General features: G+C 47.4%; 1 protein-coding gene across 2 annotated transcripts in view; it reads left to right on the top strand.

Moving 5' to 3' along the window:
* Window positions 1-19,192, top strand: part of Pla2g4e (phospholipase A2 group IVE) — a 64,821-nt gene that overhangs the window by 40,430 nt on the left and 5,199 nt on the right. Inside the window, exons 3-16 of one of the 2 annotated variants that reach the window (XM_029536544.1) lie at window positions 1,642-1,778; window positions 3,628-3,759; window positions 4,618-4,658; window positions 5,573-5,612; window positions 6,359-6,422; window positions 7,406-7,566; window positions 7,671-7,757; window positions 8,145-8,182; window positions 9,916-10,051; window positions 11,204-11,340; window positions 14,011-14,233; window positions 16,496-16,610; window positions 17,074-17,211; window positions 18,856-18,963. In XM_029536544.1, the coding sequence (XP_029392404.1) occupies window positions 1,642-1,778; window positions 3,628-3,759; window positions 4,618-4,658; window positions 5,573-5,612; window positions 6,359-6,422; window positions 7,406-7,566; window positions 7,671-7,757; window positions 8,145-8,182; window positions 9,916-10,051; window positions 11,204-11,340; window positions 14,011-14,233; window positions 16,496-16,610; window positions 17,074-17,211; window positions 18,856-18,963 (1,557 nt within the window). Of the gene's footprint in view, window positions 1-1,641; window positions 1,779-3,627; window positions 3,760-4,617; window positions 4,659-5,572; window positions 5,616-6,358; window positions 6,423-7,405; window positions 7,567-7,670; window positions 7,758-8,144; window positions 8,183-9,915; window positions 10,052-11,203; window positions 11,341-14,010; window positions 14,234-16,495; window positions 16,611-17,073; window positions 17,212-18,855; window positions 18,964-19,192 lie in introns of both variants that reach the window. The other variant, XM_021194928.2, reaches the window with a different exon arrangement.

Raw genomic sequence — 19,192 nt, 5'->3', positions numbered from 1 at the left:
GAGAGAGAGAGAGAGAGAGAGAGAGAGAGAGAGAGGAAGGAAGGAAGGAAGGAAGGAAAAAAGGAAGGAAGGAAGGAAGGAAGGAAGGAAAAAATTCATAAGAATGGCCCAAAACTTGGGTTTTAGTTGATCCGAGATTAGTTAGTTGACAACCCAGATTAACTGCTGGCCTTCCCAGCATCACAAGTACTGAGGTGGGACACAAAGTTGAATGAAGGCCCAACTGATGCTTTACAGCCGTGTAACTCTCTCTTATTGTCCTGGGGGCCAGAAGCTGATGGCCTCTGGAAACTTAACACTTTCTTACTGTTCTGTTCTGTGCTAATAAGCAGTTGTTTCTTTTCTCTGTTACTTTCTCTTCTATTTGTGCTAATAAATGCTAATTTCTCTTCTCTGTTGCTTAAGGATGTCTTAATGTTAACAAGTCCAAGCCAGGCAAGAGGCTTGGACTCGTTAACACTTCATGGACCAGAGGAGGGGGGAGGGAAAAAGAAAATTCATTTACACAGACAACATGCACAGATGTACATACACTCATATGTACACACTCTTGTCGGGCCCAACCACCTGTCTCATCATTTCCACAAGTTCAAGCATACTTGCATACACATATACTTACACACTATGTATATAGGCAAATAGACATTTGGATGGATGGGGCAGAGCCCCCTCCCCCGCCACCCAAGCCATAACTTTATTTGTTTCCTCTGGCCTTTCTGTATCTTTTTAGACAAAAGGTCTTTAGAAAATTACCTCACAGATAAAATATTACATGAAAGGGGAGTTACAGAAGGATGTTGATATTAAGTTCAAAGCAGTGTTTCATTCTATAAGCTCATTATAAGTTCAACACCACAGTTTCACATGGCCTCACTTTATCATAGTGCACACCTATGGCCTCATCCTTGGACCTGATCTAGAATGAATGTTTTTTCCTTGATCACAGACTTGTCCCAAGCCTATTTATCTTTTTTAGTGTATTTGTAAAGGCCTTTGTATTCCTTATTATGCAGCCTTTCCTTACTATTCTATGAGGAGGGGGGTACATTCTATTCTTGATTCTAACTTTATTATATCTTTCTGGCAAAATAACTAAAACCATCTCTTAAAACTTTCTTCCTAAAATTATTAGAATCAAATCAGGAATTTTATAAAATCATTAACTTACCAAAACAGCATTAACTCATGAAAATTCATCTTTATGTTGATCTGCAGGAAGTCTACCCAATAGGATGGGCTTATGCCCAGGAATCATTAGCCTATGTAATAGTGAGAGGTTAGGCATATCAGTAGTAAGAAACAATCCTGAGACAAAGTCTGTAAAGGCTCTGCAATTCAGATCCTAGATGGCTTCTGACAACCATCAAAAGTGTTTGTTGAGAGCCTAGGATATGTCTGTGTTAGGTTGCCCATGTCCATGACAAGGATCAACAAGACCTACCCCCATCCCATGAAACCTATACCCTGTGCTCCATATAGTCTTCTTGGGATTCATGGACCAAGCTGGAGAGGTAGAACCCAGATCAGGAAAGGTTATCGACTGACAGGAGACATTGCTCTAGAAGAGATTCGTCTGAGGCTGTCTTTTGACTCCACAATCTCCTCTCTCCCTTCTCTTCTACCATTGTCCTCCTTGGACAGTGAGTCAGACAGACTGCTTTGTGACCCTCTGGCTGCCTACTGCCTCTCAGAAGAAGATGAAGACCAGAACCATCTCCAACTGCCTACACCCAGAGTGGGATGAAAGCTTCACCTTTCAGATCCAGACTCAAGTAAAGGTGAGCCACAGAGGACCATACCTGTGTGCCTGCCCACATGTCTGTTCCCTTCTCAGCCGTGTGTGTGTGTGTGTGTGTGTGTGTGTGTGTCCGTCCCTATCTGTCTTAAGGCTGTTTGTTTGTCGTCCTATTTGTCCTACTAACCTGTCCTGCCACACCACTCACCCGCTACTTCCTTCTCCCTCTGTGTCTCTGAGTCTGCTTGCTAATCCTTCTAACCTCCTCTGTCATCCTAATTGTTGCTGGTCCTAACTATCTCTTGCTTCAGAGCAGATTTTATTTCCAGCACCTTCCAGAGTATTCTCCCTGTGTGAGAATACACAGGAAGGAAAGCCATTCTACCAACCAGGTCCAACCTGATTCTAATTTAAGAGACTTGCCTCTTAAATCCATTAATTGCTTTAGTGCTTTCTTTTAACTCTATTTCCTTGGGCATACGCTTTCACGCACTGAGTCATTATACCATGGTGTTGTTTTTCTTCAGATATATGGTGGGTCTAAGTCATAGCTACATCTCCTGTAACTTACATAGTTACAGCTCTTGAGCATCTTGAGTTATGGCAGCCTTGAGACAAATTTGGCCTGTTGATAAAGGCATCAATCCCAAGAAACTCAAAGCTTGACATTCCAGATAACTGTTTAGAATTCTCGTTAACGAAGAGTCTTTTTTCTAAAGGGTTGTGATCATTATAGTTAAAAACAAAACAAAACAAAACAAAAACCCACAACCAATAGCAACCGCCACCACCACAACCTTTGTACCAGTTGTGGTGGCTCATGCCTGCCATCAGGAGACTGAGATAGGAGGATTGCAAATTTGAAGTAGGCCTGAGCTACACAGTGAAAACCAGTTTTTTTGGTTTGGTTTGGTTTGGTTTGGTTTTTCAAGACAGGGTTTCTCTGTATAGCCCATAGCCCTGGCTGTCCTGGAACTCACTCTGTAGACCAGGCTGGCCTCGAACTCAGAAATCCGCCTGCCTCTGCCTCCCAAGTGCTGGGATTAAAGGTGCGCACTGCCACTGCTAAAATGCAATGCCCCCCCCTTTTATCATGTGTATGAGTTTTGTGGGGGAGGACTATTTGCATGTGAATGCAGTGTACCATCTAGACATCAGTATTTGGAGCTTTCTTTTTGTTTTGCAGTTGTCAGGTTGTTCTGGTCCAAATTTCTAGGAATTACAACATCTTACATAGTTGTAGATGCCCAAAGCCACGTTCATGTCCACTAGATAGAAACCTAGGAGGTAACCCTTGCCTTGAGTCATGCCTCTCAGGGTCAGAGGCTGGGGGCCTTATAAACTCGTCCATGCCACCTAGGCCATTGAGGACAGGCCACTTGTCACTTGAAGAACTGCTGTAGGACCACACAGGAGACCTTACTAGGGGTTGATGAGCCAGAGAACAGAATTCACACAACTCAGCCCAACCATACCCATCACTGGGACAGCAATAGCCTTTGCTGTGTCCTTCCTTGGAGTACCAAATGTTAATCTCCCTGGCCTGCCTTTTCTAGCTTCCTTCAGCTGCCATGCATCCTGTGGCTTGCAGGACCTTGCTTTGCCCTTCAGCTTTCCCCAGGTAACGTGACAGTCCTCTCTACTCTTCCCAGGCTTCTCAAGCTTTTTAAAGAGACCAAATCCTCCCAGAATCAAGAGCAGGGGAATGACAGCCTCCAGGGAGCTGGAGAGCAGGGAAAGTCACTTTCACCCTGAATTCATGTCCTTGAGGCAGAAGCCTCTGTGACCCTCTTCTCCGCTAGCCTGAGGTCATGTCCTTTGATCTGGGAGTGGGTTACTGCAACCATGGTAACCGGGCTTGTTTTTTTTTTTTCTCTCTCTCTCTCCTCCAGAATGTGCTAGAGCTGAGCATCTGTGATGAAGACACACTGACACAGAATGACCATCTCTTGACAGTCCTCTATGATCTCTCCAAGCTCTGCCTCCGGAATAAAACCCATGTGAAGTTCCCACTCAACCCAGAGGTGGGTGCAGAGTCACAGACCCTGAGCTTCTGACTCCATGGAAACAGTCACTTACTACCATGATCCCCCTGCATGACACCCCTTCTCTGAGCACATATGAAAGCTGGGACAGGAAATGCTTCTGGTTCAAATCCCAGCACTATCACTTGCATGAAAATTACCTAACTCGCCTCGTTTTCTGTTTCTTCATCTATGCAATGGTGATAATAGCTCCTCCGAGCAGTCCGTTTCCTTTTCTCTTACCTCCAAGTCCTGTTTCTGGAATAGAGAAGGGTAGAGAGGGCAAGTCAGAAAAGTTCAGAACTGGAAAGAACCAGGTTGTTCTAGATTCAGTCATCCCACAGATGCTGTACTTGCGGGTAAGATGCTGCCCGGGGCTTTGGGCACACATTAGAGAGCAAGCATCTATCTCTCTTTGCTTTCTGTACATTCTGATGGGGAAACCGAGGCCCAGTGAAGCCATGATTCACCTCCAGTTACACAGGACACATGGGAGCAGAGCTGGGCTCTCTAAGGGCACCAGCTCACAGATCCCTTGACCCAGTCCCAGGTCCCATGGTGAGTTGAAATAGAAAGCCAACCTCCTGGCACAGAAGAAAGCACACTTGGGGCCAGGTGTCACGTCCACACCTGAATCTCCCTTACATTGCACTAATGTACTAATTGTTTCTAATGTCAGAGACTTGGGACAAAGAGTGCTGAAGAGGATAAGGAGACTGGAACAGCTGTTCCTTCTCCATGGCCCTAGGACCATACTTGTATGGGCACGGCATGGCAGGTCTACAGGGGTGGGTGAATGTCCTCGGAGGCAGGTGTGCATACATGGCCAATAGCTTCCTTCCTTTTCTCTCTCCTCAGGGCATGGAAGAACTGGAGGTGGAGTTCCTGCTCGAAGAGAAGTGAGTAGGTGTCAGGCTGTGTGTCAGCTAAGATCCTTAACTTTAGAGTTGAGGCTGCCTTTGTGCTGCCCTCCTGTGTTCCACACTCACTGCTGGCACCGGGGCTGTCTTCCTCCTAGGAGTCAACTCTCTTGATTTCTTCTTCTATGCAATAATGAAGCAGGAGCTTGTAAAGTGCCCAGGCTCTCCAACAGGATTCTAGTTTCACTGATACCAGCATTCCTTTAAAGATTTATGGGTTTAGGCATATAGCTCAGTTGGTAGAATGCTTGTCTAGAATACACAAAGCCCTAAGTACTGTATAAATCAAGTGTGGTAGCACACACTTGAGACAACTCTCTCTCTCTCTCTCTCTCTCTCTCTCTCTCTCTCACACACACACACACACACACACACAGCACTTCAGTGCTTGCACCAGCAGGAGCTTCCTGGTAGAATTCCTACCACCCATACCCGAAAAATAAACAAAATAATTTTAATTTAAAAAGCCAATCCTATTTGTAAAATGCATACATTAATTAAAGCACGAAAGCTTTGTTGATACAAAGTGCTTGCATGTTCTAGATGTTGGGCTGCAGTCATACAACACTACCAATAAATCTATCTCTCCATGCACATTCTGGTTTAAACATCAACCACTTTCCTCCTTGGCAACCCACAGACCTAGATCGAAGTTGAAACAGAGTCACAGAGACTGGCTTAGGGCTCTGATCCTCCTGCCTCTGCCCCTCGGATGCTGAGGTACAGAGAGATGCCAAGTCTGGTTCAAACCTAGTTTTTCAAACAGATGTTTCTCATAGTAACTGAAAAGAATCTGCTACTTTATGACTGAAATGATTTACAGTTTTTGTCACCCTCATAGGGGGTCAGCCAAGAATGTTGTTACCGACCAGGAGTTCTCTCTTGTTTTTCAGTTTCTCCTCATCAGAGACCCTCATCACCAATGGCGTGCTGGTGGTAATTGGTTCTGGTAGCTTTAGTGGCTGCTGCTCTCAGGAAATAGGGTGCTGGGCCCAGCCTGGGGGCTTGTCCAGGGAGAATTAGACTAAATGGTTAACCCAATGGGGGTGCATCCAGATGTGGGGATGCACTCTGGGCTCCTGTACCAAGGCAGGAAGCACCAGGGTATCGTGTGCCCCAGACTCCACATCCCCCCAAAATCACTTCTTTCCCAGATTTAGTCACAATAACTCCAACACTTCTGAAATTATGGTTTCAGAACTAAAATTATTTCATAGGCCAGATATGGTGGCACATGTCTTTAATTCCTGCCCTTGAGAGGCAGAGACAAGCGGATCTATATGAGCCCAAGACCACCCTGTCTCAGGAGAAAAAAAAAACATAGTTGTTCTGAGTGTTCTCACTCTCCCAGCAAACTTCACCCTTAAAAAAGCAGTGTGTTTGGACTGTGTAACAAAGGCCTTCGCCTGGCCTCTCCTTCTTGGAAAGTTATTTTATCCCAAGTTCTTACTCACAAGGCTGAACACAGCTGTGGTATGTGCCCTAGCTTGGTCTTTCTCCCTCTTGCAGTGAGGCGCCATGCCTTGATTGGGTTCAGAACTGTCTACACCAAGCCCAGTATGCGCAGCATAAGCCCGTGACTGACCAACATCTAGCTCTTTGTCTCTTCCCTTCAGACTGGGAGGGGAGGGAGGTGGCTTGAGCTTAGAGTCCCAGCTGCCCTCTTTGCTTTGTCACAGTCTCGCCAAGTCTCTTGCCTGGAGGTTCATGCAGAATCCAGGAAGCCGAGGAAGAGAAAGAAAAGTGAGTTTCCCTGCTCTGTCTAATGACTGGTTTGGGTATGAAGGTGGGGACTATGACGATCGAGGTCAATTTGGATCTCAGGGAAACAGATCAATTCAACCTAACTGGACTATCCCAGGTTGGGGAGGTAAAATCAAGACTCAGAATAGTGTCTTCAGACACCTATCCTCTTTACCCATCTCTGTAGGGTTTGTTCTTCCAGGGATCCAAATGGGCATCCTCCGGTCTGCCAAATGTCCTGGAGCCTGTGGCTCAATGCTGCCCTCTGTGGCTGAATAGGCAGTCTTGGGACAGATAGCCCTGTAGCTGCAGGGGCCCTCAAGCCACACCTGCCTAGCAGCTCCCAACTCACAAGCCACTGTGCTTCCCTACCCACCACTTGTATGCTGGGTTATCAGAGAGGAGAGCAGTGTGGTCCCACAGATGTGGCCAGAAAGGAGAACTTGTGGGGAGGGGCTTTCTGCTCCCAAACTGACAGTCTGATGGGGGGTTATCTTCTCTGCAGTGGACTGGTGACTTTGTGGGGGCTCTTTTAGCAAAGCAGAACCAAGAAGTCCAATCTTGAGAACTCTCTCGGCACCTTAGAGGGCTTTCTGGAGAGCGTGTCTATCAACATTCTTCACAGGCCTTTTTAAAGTTCAGCTTTCAGGGCCCTGTCTGAAGCATTTTAATGAGTGCCCAGGGATTGTGAACTCCTGGCACGTCAAGACAGGACTACTTTTTATTCTTAAATGTATTTGCTTTATCTTATGTATATGAATGTTTTGCCTCTCTCTATATGTATGTGCACCAGGTGCACTGGATCCCCTGGAACTGGAGTTATGAATAGTTGTGAGTCACCATGTGGGTGCTGGGAGCCATACCAGGGTCTTTGCAAGCACGAGTCTTCTTAGTCACCGAGCCAAGATAAGATTTTTGCTGGGCTAAACGGGAAGCAGAATAAGAAACTTCCCAGGGGTCTAACATCTTACCTTCTTTCTCAGACAAAGACCTTCTGGTGATGGTGACAGACTCCTTCGAGAATGCCCAGCGTGTCCCGCCCTGCTCTGAGCCCTGCTACCCGAATCCTGCCTGCTTCCACTACCCCAAGTACTCCCAGCCACAGCTTTACGCAGAGGCACCTAAGAGCAGCTGGAACTGTAGGGTACATGGCAGCCACAGATGGGGGGGGGAGGAAGAAGAGAACTGGGCTGGGAGGGCTAACAGAGGAGCCCCTCGGCCCCTCACAGAGCCCACCCATCCTTCTAGCTTTGCTGCTGCGGAACACACAGGAATGACCCTGTCTGCCAGCCCCTCAATTGCCTTTCTGATGGCCAGGCGACGACCCTGCCTGTGGTGAGCACCTGGGTCTGGCAAGGGGTCCCAGAGCTGCTCAGCTCCTGCAGTAGAAAGATGGGAAGAGCCCAAAGACATATGGGGAAGGTAGCACGTGGGGTCTCTCAGGCAAAATGGAATGGACTTGGAGACCTCAGTGGAAACCCAGGAACGTGTGGAGCCTGAGAGAAAGGGGTGTCATGTCATGTCCAGAAGTGGGGCGTGGGGCGAGAGCATGCGTGTGTGTGTGTGTGTGTGTGTGTGTGTGTGTGCACATTACTGTGAACATGCACGTGCACATATGTGGAGCCCAGGGAGGGGTAGTAGTAAGTTTCCACCTCTTTGGCCCCTTTTGCTCTCAGTGTCACAGTGTCATCTCTAACGGGTATTTCATCTTTTTCTCATCAGGGAGAGAACTATGAGCTACACATGAAGTCCTTACCCTGGTAAAGTACCCCTTCCCTTTCAGTGCTCCACCTAACTCCATGTGAGGAGGTAGCTCACTGTCATTTGGCTTGTCTTTTCTTCAGTGGCGAATGAGGTTGAGTATCTGTTCTGGACTTAATTGTCCATTAGTAGATCTTCTTGGAGATGTGTTTACATAAATTATTTGGCCATGGTTTTTCGAGACAGGGTTTCTCTGTGTAGCCCTGTCTGTCCTGGAACTCACTCTGTAGACCAGGCTGGCCTCGAACTCAGAAATCTGCCTGCCTCTGCCTCCCAAGTGCTGGGATTAAAGGCATGCACCGCCACAGCCAGCTGTCTATATTTTCTTTGCATGTGTGTTATTTTATATTGTGTATGACTGCTTATATATATATGTGTGTGTGTGTGTGTGTGTGTATGTGTGTCATATGCATGCCTGGTGCCTACAGGGGCCAGAAGATGGCATTAGGGACCCTGGTGCTGGGGTGACAGAAGGTTGTAAACTACCGGGTAGGTTCTGGGAACTGATCCCTGGTCTAACTACTGAACCGTAGCTTCTAGCTCCACTTTGCATTTTCTTGATGGTGCCTTCAAAAAACAAAGGTTTTTAATTTTCATGAAACCTATTTTCTCTCTTGTCACTTGTATTTTTGGTACCAAACCAAAGAAATATTGGTTATTTCTTTGATTTGGGAGGTGTTATATCCCCTGGAACTGGAGTTACTGACTGTTGTAAGATGCCACATGGGTGGTGAGAATTGAATCTAGGTCCCCTAGATGAACAGTCAGGGCTCTTAAGCCATCTCTCTGGTCCCTTGCCTGTTATTTTATTTCTAGTTTGATTTGTTATGTTATCAGAAGGGTTACTCAATCTTGCTGGGTCTCATTTTTCCCACCTGCAATTTCAGCTTGTTCTTTGAATCTCATAAATGAATGCCGGTGAAATACCAGAAATATAAATGGTGGGCAGGATGTTCAGCAAATGCCCTCCAACATTACTGTTATTATTCCTTCCCTGACTGCCAGGGAAAATAAGTTCTCATAGGAAGAGAGGTGCGGGGAAAGCCTCGGGCCCGGGAGAGCCTCGGCCCTGCCCTCGGGGACTCACAGCTTTGTTAGGAGCTTGAGGTGAGCTTGGACCGGTCTGATAGGGTCTTATGTGCCAGGAATCCAGACAGAGAATGTGATAAAAAGAGGGCAGGCATCAGGCTTGTCACTGCAGCTCGTGCCTCATCTACCTGGAAGAACTGTGGGAATGACACAGTGAGACAGGGGTGTGAGTGGCTTTGTCAGCTGCACAGACACGCAGGAGAATGGTAATTTTGTGGGCAGGTAGGGCTCAGAAGGAGCAGGGAGCTCCTCAGGAGCAGAGGCCTAGTTTGTGGGGCTCAGAAGAGTCTATGCTCTATAGTCCTGTCCAGGAAATTTTACCAAAGGGATGTATGAGACCCTCGCCACTCATATCAGCTTTGGGATAGAGAAGGTACCTAGAGAAACTTTTTGGAACTTTCTATATCCTGCTGAGGGGGCAGAAGTAGTAGTCTTTAGGCAAGCACCAGCTTACAGTGAGCCAGCTAAAGCTTTGGAGCTCTATGCCTGGTGTCTCATTAGGAACTGAAGGTAGTGCTGGCCAGGAAGCATTTTGCAGATGAGAGTAGATGCCCAAGGTCACAGAAGAGATACTTGTAGAAGGAGTAGAACTTGGCTCTACATCTGCCGATTAAGTGGAGCTACAGGGCTCCCTTTCCCACAGCTCTGACAGTCTGGATGTGCGGCTCGGATTCAGCCTGTGCCAGGAAGAGGTGGAGTTTGTGCAGAAGCGGAAGGTGGTGGTGGCTAAGACACTAAGTCAGGTGCTGCAGCTGGAGGAGGGCCTGCAGGAGGATGAGGTGGGTAAGCATGGGCACTGGCCCGGGCTGAGGGTTGCTCTGGGCTCTTGGTCCCCCAATTCCATGTTCTACTAGCCACCTTATCCTTCCCAACTCCAGGGTGACTGCTGTACCACCTGGTCTTCTGTGTTTGCTCCAACTGCTAAGGTCCTGGGGCCAGGACAAGGGCCCCGAGGCATGTGATTCAATTGTGTGTTCACCAGGGTAGGGGTGGGGGCTCTTGCCAACAAACACGTGCATGCACGCGAATGCACCTGCACACTCAGGATCCTGACCCGGCTCGGCTGTCTGACTGAGACAGCACAGAGATGTCATTCCCACCCAGCCAGGAAACATTCTGACATTCTATCACCTTAGGCACCCAATGCCCAGCCCCCACCCACTCGTTCTCTCTTCTCTACTACAAACACACGTGTGTACCCATCTCCACCAGAAATGACTGGGGGGAGTTGGAGAGAAGCCCCTCCCACCCCAGAGCCAGTTGTCTCTTCTCCTGGAGGCATCCGTTAGTCTGGGGAGCAGGTGAGCCCCCACGTACCTTGCTTCTGAGGCTGAGATAGGAGCAGAGCCTCAGCTTCAGGAAGATCTCTACAGTCCCTACTAAATGGAGACAGGAAGTTGGCCCAAAGCTTCCTCTTTGATCTCATCTTTAGGGATCCACACCAGGGACTCCTTAAACCTATGTTAATCACCCTCACCGTCAGCAATGTGGGTTTTCTCACAAGTGCCGCATAAGCTGAGTGCATGCCGTGTACCCGACCAGGGACTAATGTCCTGACGTCACTGCCAAGTACAGATGTCAGTCAGTCACCATCTATGACTCGCATATCTATGCATACAGTCTCAGTGTTGATGCCTATTAACAAAGAACTGGGTTGGGTGCTCAGAACTCTTTAACGAGGACCCTGACTAACCAAGCCTAGGTTAGGCAGCGGATCCCTTACTGATAGCATAACTTGGTTTAGAGCAAAGGTGATCTTCTGGATCCTACTAAGTTACCCACTGCTCTGGGAAAGGCAGTCCCTGAACCACCCCCTTCCCTCCCTTCTCTTAACTAGCTCTCTGTATTCCACCATTTGTATTAAGCTGAGATCACGCCATGTCCTTATCTGTGGAGGAGCCCTTCCCAGAAGTCTGTTTCTGTGCCCACAGGTACCAGTGATAGCCATCATGGCCACAGGAGGTGGCACAAGGTCTATGGTCTCCTTGTATGGCCACCTGCTGGGGTTGCAGAAGCTGAACCTTCTGGATGCTTCTACTTACATCACCGGCTTGTCAGGTGCAACCTGGTAAGGAACTGGATACTGTCATTGGTGAAGCCCAGAGGAAGTACCAAATGGGTGTGGCCCGGGATCTGGTAGAACCATGAACTTTCCCATCCTAAGTAAAAGTGACTCATGATGCCTGGGAAACTCTACCATGCACAGCTGTGGGGTTTGAGGCATTTAGTTTAATTCCTTAGACTCAGTTGCTGGATCTGTAAAGTAGGCTTAACAATAGTCTTGACCTCTCCCAGTATTAAGCACAGAGCTGCTGTATACATTGGTCATTGTTGGCTATATCCCTGGGGCTGTGGTCACAGTCCAAGAAAACATGGTGGCCAAAGATGAATGAGCTTGGTGTTACCATCTTTCCTAGTGAGATGCAGCCACCCTCTTTTGGGGCTTGGCCCAGTCTCCCAGGATGGGCAGAATCAGCCGGGTGCTCTGGCTTGCCTCTCTGCAGTGCCTCAGTGCTATCCTTTGTCCTTATCGCTGCCCTATCAGTGCCTCAGCCTCAGGCAGCTGAAAGGAGTGAGTGGAGCTTGCACAGGGCTGCCTCTTGACTCTGCTGAGGTGGACACTGGGCTCCTAAAAGGAAGCCTGGCAGGGTCAAACATAACAGGAGACATAGCACCAGGGGGAGGGGGGAGTGCTATTTGTTCATTAATATTTAACTCAAAAGGAATAAAGGAGCTTGTAGATTAATGAAAATGTTTCAATGAATGTCACCGACACAGTTATCTTTATACACCAGAGTCTTTTTTAAAAGGATTTATTAATTTATTTTATGTATATGAGTACACTGTAGCTGTCTTCAGACACACCAGAAGAGGGCATTGGATCCCATTGCAGATGGTTGTGAGTCACTATGTGGTTGCTGGGAATTGAACTCAGGACCTCCGAAAGAGCAGACAGTGCTCTTAACCGCTCTTAACCGCTGAACCATCTCTCCAGCCCCTATACACCAGAGTCTTAACTCAGACCTTTTAATATTTTATATAGTGGGAGGGGCTCACTAAAATCATCCCTGTGACCACTGGATGCCTCTTAGCCAGAGCTACATCTTACTGTGTCGGAGACCGAGTCCCTCTGCTGTGCCTTTTCTTTCTATGGAACTCCTCCGCGTGGCTCTGATCAGAGGGACTGGATGTGAGCCTGTCCTGGGAAGTCCCCTTGATATCTACTCCTCAGATGCTTTGGATCAGGTGGGACAAGTTGAAGTGTTGTCCTCTACATCAGACATAGCATCCCAGAGGGACTGGTTACAGGATATCCAGGGGGCTATTACTCGAAGCTGATATTCAAGATATACATGGCAGTGTATCTGCATAATGTCTCACACACACTCCTATGGGGTTCCTGTGTTCAAAGGCTGCTCCCAAATAACTGTAAAGTTAACTCGCTTCAGCAGAGCCTTGAACTTCTGTGGGGCAAGCAGGAGACAGAGAGGACCTCAGGCCCAGCCTTGCTGCCTCCATTCACCACAGTACACATAAAAGTTAAGAAGGAAAAGAGGAGGTGGAGGATGAAGAAGAAGGGGCAGGAGAAGAGGCAGAGGAAGAGCAAAGAGAGGAAACCAACCTTTTCTTTCTTTTTTTTTTTTAAGATTTATTTATTTATTATATGTAAGTACACTGTAGTTGTTTTCAGACACACCAGAAGAGGGCTCAGATCTCATTACGGATGGTTGTGAGCCACCATGTGGTTGCTGGGATTTGAACTCAGGACCTTTGGAAGAGCAGTCAGTGCTCTTAACTGCTGAGTCATCTTACCAGCCCTGAAACCAACCTTTTCAAAACTTATTTTAAGTATGTGAGTGTTCTGCCTGCATGTATGTCTGTGCACCGTGTGCATGCCTGGTGCCTGCAGAGGCCAGAAGAGGGCACTGGCTCCCCTAGATTTGGAGTTAATGATAGTTGTACGTTGTTATGTAGGTACTAGAAGTTGAATCTGGGTCAATGTCTTTAAGTTCTGGGCCCCAGGAAGTAAAGCTTGAATTAGTGTTCTAGTCCGGAATTAGCTAATCCAGGAATCAAACGTTCCCATCCCTACCTCTTCACAGCTCTGGTGCTTCACACAATGCTAACTTTTATGATTTTTTAAATTTTTTTTAATTTTTTAATTTTTTTTGTTTGGTTTTTCGAGACAGGGTTTCTCTGTGTAGCCCTGGCTGTCCTGGAACTCACTCTGTAGACCAGTCTGGCCTTGAACTCAGAAATCCGCCTGCCTCTGCCTCCCAAGTGCTAGGATTAAAGACGTGCACCACCATGCCCAACGATTTTTAAATTTTTTACAATAACTGCATGAGCTGGGTACATCCATCACAATTCTTTGCCACTTCAGTTAGGGACATAAGGCAAAGAGTGACTAAGTAGCTTCCCCAAGATCACATAGCAAGTGAGTGGTAGTGCTTGGTTTTGAACCCAGGAAGATCTGAGCCCAGAATTCTTATCTCGACTAGCGTGATACACCTGACATACAGTAGGCATTAAAGAGAAGGAAACGGTCAGTTATGAGGAGCAGTGTTTGCCTGCCTCTCGCCACAGGCCTCCCTCATCCCTCTCTTCTGGGCTCTGCTCCTGCCAGGTTTGGGACTCCCATGATCTCATGATCTGCCTATCTTCTGTCCTGTCTGGACACAGAGTTGCTCAGACAAGGTCCAGGGTAACTCTGTCATCTGTGCTTGTCTCTCACCAGGACTATGGCTACCTTGTACAGTGATCCTGAGTGGTCCTCCAAAAACCTGGAGACTGTTGTCTTTGAGGCCCGGAGACATGTCGTCAAAGACAAGATGCCTGCCCTGTTCCCAGATCAGCTCTGCAAATGGCGAGAGGACCTCCAAAAGCACAGCCAGGAGGGCTATAAGACCACGTTTACAGACTTTTGGGGCAAGCTGGTGGAGTACAGTCTGGGAGATAAAGTGAGTGTTCAAGTCCTTCCTGGGTTTCACCTGCCTAGACTGGTATCAAATCATAGTCTTTCCCCCTCTGAGCCTCTGTGGCCAAAAACATCAGGTTAGACCTGCAGGCGCATCATCAGGCTGGAAGAATCATGGGGTGTCCAAATACATATTGGGGTGATAAAGATGGTGAGGTCATCTGTCACATCCCTTTCAGAGAACTAAGACCCCCCATGTTGGGCAAGCCTGGGTGCTCCCCCGCATACATATTTTCTGAAAGCCGTTCCAAAGCATCCATAGGAGAAAATGGGAAAGAAGCTGGGCAGAGCTAGAGAGCTGTCAATCATGCTTTCAATCTGACCCCACAAAGACAAGGAAAAACCAAATAGAAGCGTGTAGGTGTTGTGTGGCCTAGAAAGACTCACAGCAAGGCCTTGTATTAAGTTCCCGATCCAGCAAGAGACCCTTCCTCAACAAATAAAGTAAGAAGCAATTGAGGAAGACATCTGACATCAACCTTGGAATCTATACACACATACACACATATACACCTACACACACATACATACTCATGTACATATACATACATACACACACATACATACATACATACATACACACTTGCACATACCATCACACACATACATACGTACATACATACATATATACATATATACACATGGAACACATAAAAAGAAAAGGAAATGAGACATTTGGGGCAGTCAACAATAAGTTGACTCTCATTTTTTGTTGTTGTTCTGAGATAAATTTTTTGTTGTTGTTCTGAGATAAAGTCTCACATTGTATAGCCCAGGCTAGCCTGGGACTCACATAGTTGGAGCTGGCCTTGAACTTGTAGTTATTCTCTTGCTTCCTCCTTCCAAGTGCTGGGATTACATGCATGTGCTACCAAACTGGGCTAGCTCTCATCTGTAATATTTACTTATTCCTCTTTCAGTTTTTAGTTGAAAGTTAATTATTTAGATTTAATTTATGTGTATGATTGTTTCACCTCCGTGTGTGTGTGTGTGTGTGTGTGTGTGTGTGTGTGTACACACCACGTGTGCCCACAGAGGTCAGAAGAGGGCCTTGGGTCCATTTGCCTCTGTCTCCCACATGATGGGATTAAAAGCATGCAATATCACAACTGGCATCAAAACAATTTTTAGCAATAATAATCAATAGTAACCCACATGATGAGAAGAAAACACGACAGCTTTCTAGGCAGGAAGTCTGAGCGTTCTGAGACTCTCGTGCCATGAAGAACTGGGCTGGGAGGAGAGAGGCAGGGCTAGGAGGCTGGAAGGAGAGAGAGAGGCAGGGCTAGGAGGCTGGGAGGAGAGAGGCAGGGCTAGGAGGCTGGGAGGAGAGAGGCACAGCTAGGAGGCTGGGAGAGGGCCTCTGCTCTTCCACTCCGCTGCAGCAGAAACCCATTGCCCTCCAGCACTCCTTACCCAACTGGGCTCTTCCCTGAGTCTGTGGCTTTACTTTTAGGACATTTAACTCTATATTGCTCAGATCTCTGGGTCCAGGTGTGATAAGTACCCTATTTTGCTACAGAGAAAGGCTAAGAGTTGTTGAGCAGCACAAGTGTTTGCCATTCCACTCAGGGTCTGGAGTCTTTATGCACAGGGTAACCACGGATAGTCAGAGCTTGGGTCCCTAGTACCTCAACTTTGTCTCATTTGTGCTGGCTGATTCACTTTGGGACACAGTTATTGGCCCAGGCTTCGGGATTTGCGTTGATGACACATAGGACTCTTGGGACTTGGGGTTTACCTAAACTGTCACCTACTTTCAGGTTTTTAAGCCTCCAGTTTGGAAGGAGAGAAGGGAGGGGAGGAGGGAGGGAGGGAGGGACAGGGGAGAGAGATTTTCCTCATATTTTGAGAGAACCCAACACACCAAGATAATAAGACAAAATTTCCTGGTGCCACTTAGGTTCAGTAGTGAATGGGAAACAATAGCACTAAGAAGGAGCAGTGGTGCCATTTCTGACCTTCCCCAGATCCTCTAGCTCCTGAGACACGGGGACCCTGAGACCCCAGGAGACAGCCTTAAATTACAGAGCCAGACCCACCCTACTGAGCTGCCAGGCAGCCTAAGAAGATGCTTTGCATTCTCCAAACACATTTAAGAGTTGACCACTCCAGTCGCTGCACCCAATACAAGTCACCTGGGGGCATCCGGAGCCTGGAAATAGCTGTTAAGGGTTCCGATTGTTCTCTTGTTCTTCACTGACTTCGAGTCAGCCACCTCCCCTAAGCACTGGTGTCCCTACAGAAAAATGAATGCAAGCTGTCAGATCAGCGAGCTGCTCTGTGCCAGGGACAGAACCCTCTGCCCATCTACCTCACCATCAATGTCAAGGATGATGTAAGCAACCAGGATTTCAGAGGTAACGCTGCTGGCTAGTGACTTAGAGGGGGTTCCTTCTTGGCGGGTACAACACACCCTTTACCAATTCTCCACATCAATAAACAGTGCCCACAGCTGAAGAAATCTCCCTCATAAGTGGAGACGATCAGGCAGTGTCTCCTAACATGCCAGGGCTTATCTGATGATTCAGTGAGAAATGAAGATGGTGAAGAATGCGACTCTAAGATTTTCTTAGGCTGCTCAAAAGGGAAATGTAAAAGGGTCCATTTTTGCCCCTGTTTATCCGACTTTGAGAAATGAAAGTTGAGCCTAGGGATTTGTAGAGTTGTTTTGTCCTGCAGCAAATGCCCCCTTGTGTCACAAAGGGGAACTGCGGCTTGCAATCGCAAGCTCCCCATGGCCCTGGAGCCAGCACGTGGGCTGGAGGGAAGGCTGTGTGGATGACTCCCCAATCTGAGACTAATGTTGCTCCCTGTGTACAGAATGGTTCGAGTTCTCCCCCTACGAGGTGGGCATGCAGAAGTACGGAGCCTTCATCCCCAGCGAGTTATTTGGCTCTGAGTTCTTCATGGGGCGGCTGATGAAGAGGATTCCTGAGCTGGAGATGTGCTACATGCTAGGTGACTCCCTAAGATACGGAGCCCCAGTGCTGGCCAGTCCTGCCTTGGACTAACAGATAACAGGGAGAATTCAGGCCCATTGCTGGTCGCCTTGGTTAGCCTTGAGCTCTTGAACTTTCTGGATTTGCTGCTTTGCATTAAACCAGGAGGGGCTCCTGAACCTACTTCCAGATTGTGACTGCCCTCATCTTCCCGAAGCCTGTTAGGCCCAGGGAGACATCAGTAAATCCCAGCACCCTGGTCTCCTGTGGTCTATTTGGGGTTTGCACAGAAGATCTTGCATGGCAAATCTTCTGAGATATGGAAGGCTGAGATAGGAAAAAAAAAATTTTTTTAAAGATGTTTGTGGTTGGGATTTGAACTCAGGACCTCTATCTAGAAGAGCAGTTAGTGCTCTTAACCTGCTGAGCCATCTCTCCAGCCCCATGAGATAGTAGATTACCACCCCCACTTTCTCCCTGCCTAGCTCCAGGCATCAGTGTGTCTGCTTGCAGTAAAGACACAGCATCTCAGATCCCAGGCAGAGAGGACCCCCCCAACAGAAAGGACAGAGCCACTGGCTGGGAAAGCCTAGCCCAGCCCCCTGTTCCTTGCTCTCTGGTTCCTCAGAAGCCAATGTCACTGAGTACAGGGTCCACGAACTGTGACAGCCAATCTTTGTTCTTTGTTTCAGAGTCTCATCTGCAAAAAATGACCTCAGAAAATAAGCCTGTCAGTACAGCTTCAAGGGAAGCTGTTTAAACTTCATTTAAACAGAATGTCTATAGACTTACTCCAGAGCAACCCATTCCAGAAAGTCTAACTCAAGGCTCATTTCTTCTATGAATTCCACATTGCAACCCACAAACCACAGTTCCTTCTTCCCTGAGACTCATTCCCATGTGCTTCTCAAACCTGTAGATCAGTTTGAACCCTGATTCTTTACATGTTAGCTGCACAGAGGTTGCCTAAATTACCTAATTTCTCTGGACCTGTAAGATGAGAAACTAAATTAAATAAAGAATATACTCATTAGTGTTCTCTTGTTGCGATAGGGTCTCACTCTGTAGCCCAGGTGGGCCTGGAACTTATTTTATAAATATCCTAGGCTGGTTTCAAATTCATGTCAGTTTTCTTGCTTCAGCCTCCCTACTGGGACTACAAGTGTGAGCTCCTATAGCTGGCTTTATCATCATCATCATCATCATCATCATTATTATTATTATTATTATTATTAAAATTTTAATGTATCTTTATAGTATTACTATATAAATTTTGCATTAAAAGTAAAAGCTAGCCTTATGTGTATCAAGGCTTACTATATACCAGACACTGTCTTAATGCTTTTTCCATGTAGACTGATGCAAGGTCAGAACATGGCTTGAACTTAAAGCCTACACTTTCAGCTGTCATTCCCTGACATAGCTGTGCCTTTTAAGCACTTCCTGCTCCCTGCACTGAGGGAAGGGAGAAAAAGAGCTGAGCATTGGTACCATCAGTCTGCATAGAACTGTCCCGTGGGAGACAGAAATCCAAGTCGGCCCTGCCCTGCCCCCCAAACAACCTGGCCTAGAGTAGGCATGGGCTAAGGCTGGACCACTGAGAGTTGGGGTGGGTGGGCAGGGAGTCTGGGGACAGTTGCTCATGACCTCTCTGCTTCTCTAGGGTTGTGGAGTAGCATCTTTTCCCTGAACCTCCTTGATGCCTGGAATTTGTCCCACACCTCAGAGGAGTTTTTCTATAGGTGGACAAGGGAGAGACTGCATGACATCGGTGGGTGACACCCTAGTTCCCCTCTTGGGTAATGAATATATTGGGTATGGATCATGAAGCAAGGACTGATTGCCTGTCAGGGTTTCCACATCACTCCTGTGGCCCAGACATGGGAAGGCAGTTAGCCTAGAGCATCACTGGGGGCAGGGCAGTTCTAAGCGGTACTCATGCTGAGGCCAGAAAGATGCCTCTGATATCCAGAGCTGAAAAGCCTAGGGAAGCTGTGGGC

This window comes from Mus pahari, chromosome 3 (assembly GCF_900095145.1).
Source record: "Mus pahari chromosome 3, PAHARI_EIJ_v1.1, whole genome shotgun sequence".
NCBI lineage: Eukaryota > Metazoa > Chordata > Mammalia > Rodentia > Muridae > Mus > Mus pahari.
This window is presented reverse-complemented; position numbering and strand designations above follow the sequence as displayed.